Source organism: Pundamilia nyererei, unplaced genomic scaffold (genome assembly GCF_000239375.1).
Source record: "Pundamilia nyererei isolate P.nyererei 1_Seehausen unplaced genomic scaffold, PunNye1.0 scaffold00109, whole genome shotgun sequence".
Taxonomy (NCBI): Eukaryota; Metazoa; Chordata; class Actinopteri; order Cichliformes; family Cichlidae; genus Pundamilia; species Pundamilia nyererei.
In genome coordinates this window covers 239,972-240,960 of record NW_005187510.1, presented here as the reverse complement: position 1 = coordinate 240,960, position 989 = coordinate 239,972, and the positions used below count along the sequence as shown (strand labels likewise).

Genomic DNA, 989 nt, shown 5'->3' with positions numbered 1-989 from the left:
CACATCTCATTCCTGTATCAAAAAATGCCCAGCTGTCAGCGGTTGTCATGACATCAGGACACTAACCACAATTTCGCTGCTGAACATGCAAAAAATGTGTAAATACCTCAGACTGGAGACAGTTTGGTATTTGTTTTGTTGGACTGTTCAGGTCTTTGTAAAGCCTAAAGTGAAATCCATTCCTTACTGAGAAAATGAAAGCACATTTTGAACTTGTTTCATTTGTTAAAGGTATTAGTTTTAGAGACAGGGGAGCCAGAGCAGTGGCAGTGCAAACATTAGGATTAACACACACCCAGGGCTTACGACAGTTTCAACCATAGCACTATCTGACACTTGAAATAATCCTACAGGGTGTCCGCACTGTAATCTGAATGATATCTCTGTTGTTGTGACTGACTGCTAGCTTACTGTAAGTAGCTAATGAAACCATTCACAAAGAGTAAATATTTAAAAAGATTATCATGTCATTATTGTGGACAAGAAGCCATTATTTGTACGTACAGCCACATATTTCTCTTCATAAGTAACTCGCTAATTGAATGATTGGTTGTGTTCCAGAAAATCTGCATTTGCTCAAGTTTCAGATTTAATCAACTGCAAACAATATTCACAAACTAACTCCACCCAAAGTAATCACTTTGTGTGAGTACTCTCATTTAAAACACGTTTGAAATTAAATTTATTTATCATTTATTTCCACTCAACAAGCGGATTCCACAACATATATAAATACCAAATAAAAAAATAGATACCAAATTCTATTCACCTGCTACTCTATAAACAAGTAAATACATCCACATACAAAACATGTGCAAGTGTGTGATGATGAAATAAAAATAACAACAGCAGTATTAGAGTGCAGTTACTCACCTCTGTTGTTGTGCAAGGGCTGTATTTACCTGCAGATTAAAAAAAGAAAGCACTGTTATCATGAGCAGCAAAGAAGCATGAAGTACTTGAACTTTGATGCATAAATGAAAGGTAGC

General features: G+C 35.8%; 1 protein-coding gene across 7 annotated transcripts in view; it reads right to left on the bottom strand.

Annotated features, from left to right (window-relative positions):
- The window catches only part of LOC102198456 (protein spire homolog 1-like), a 37,148-nt gene that overhangs the window by 31,349 nt on the left and 4,810 nt on the right, over positions 1-989 (bottom strand). The window contains exon 2 of one of the 7 annotated variants that reach the window (XM_005741253.1): positions 874-902. The exons of the other annotated variants lie outside the window; for them this stretch is intronic. Coding sequence (XP_005741310.1) covers positions 874-902 — 29 coding nt within the window. The remainder of the gene's footprint in view (positions 1-873; positions 903-989) is intronic. 7 annotated transcript variants of the gene reach the window in all.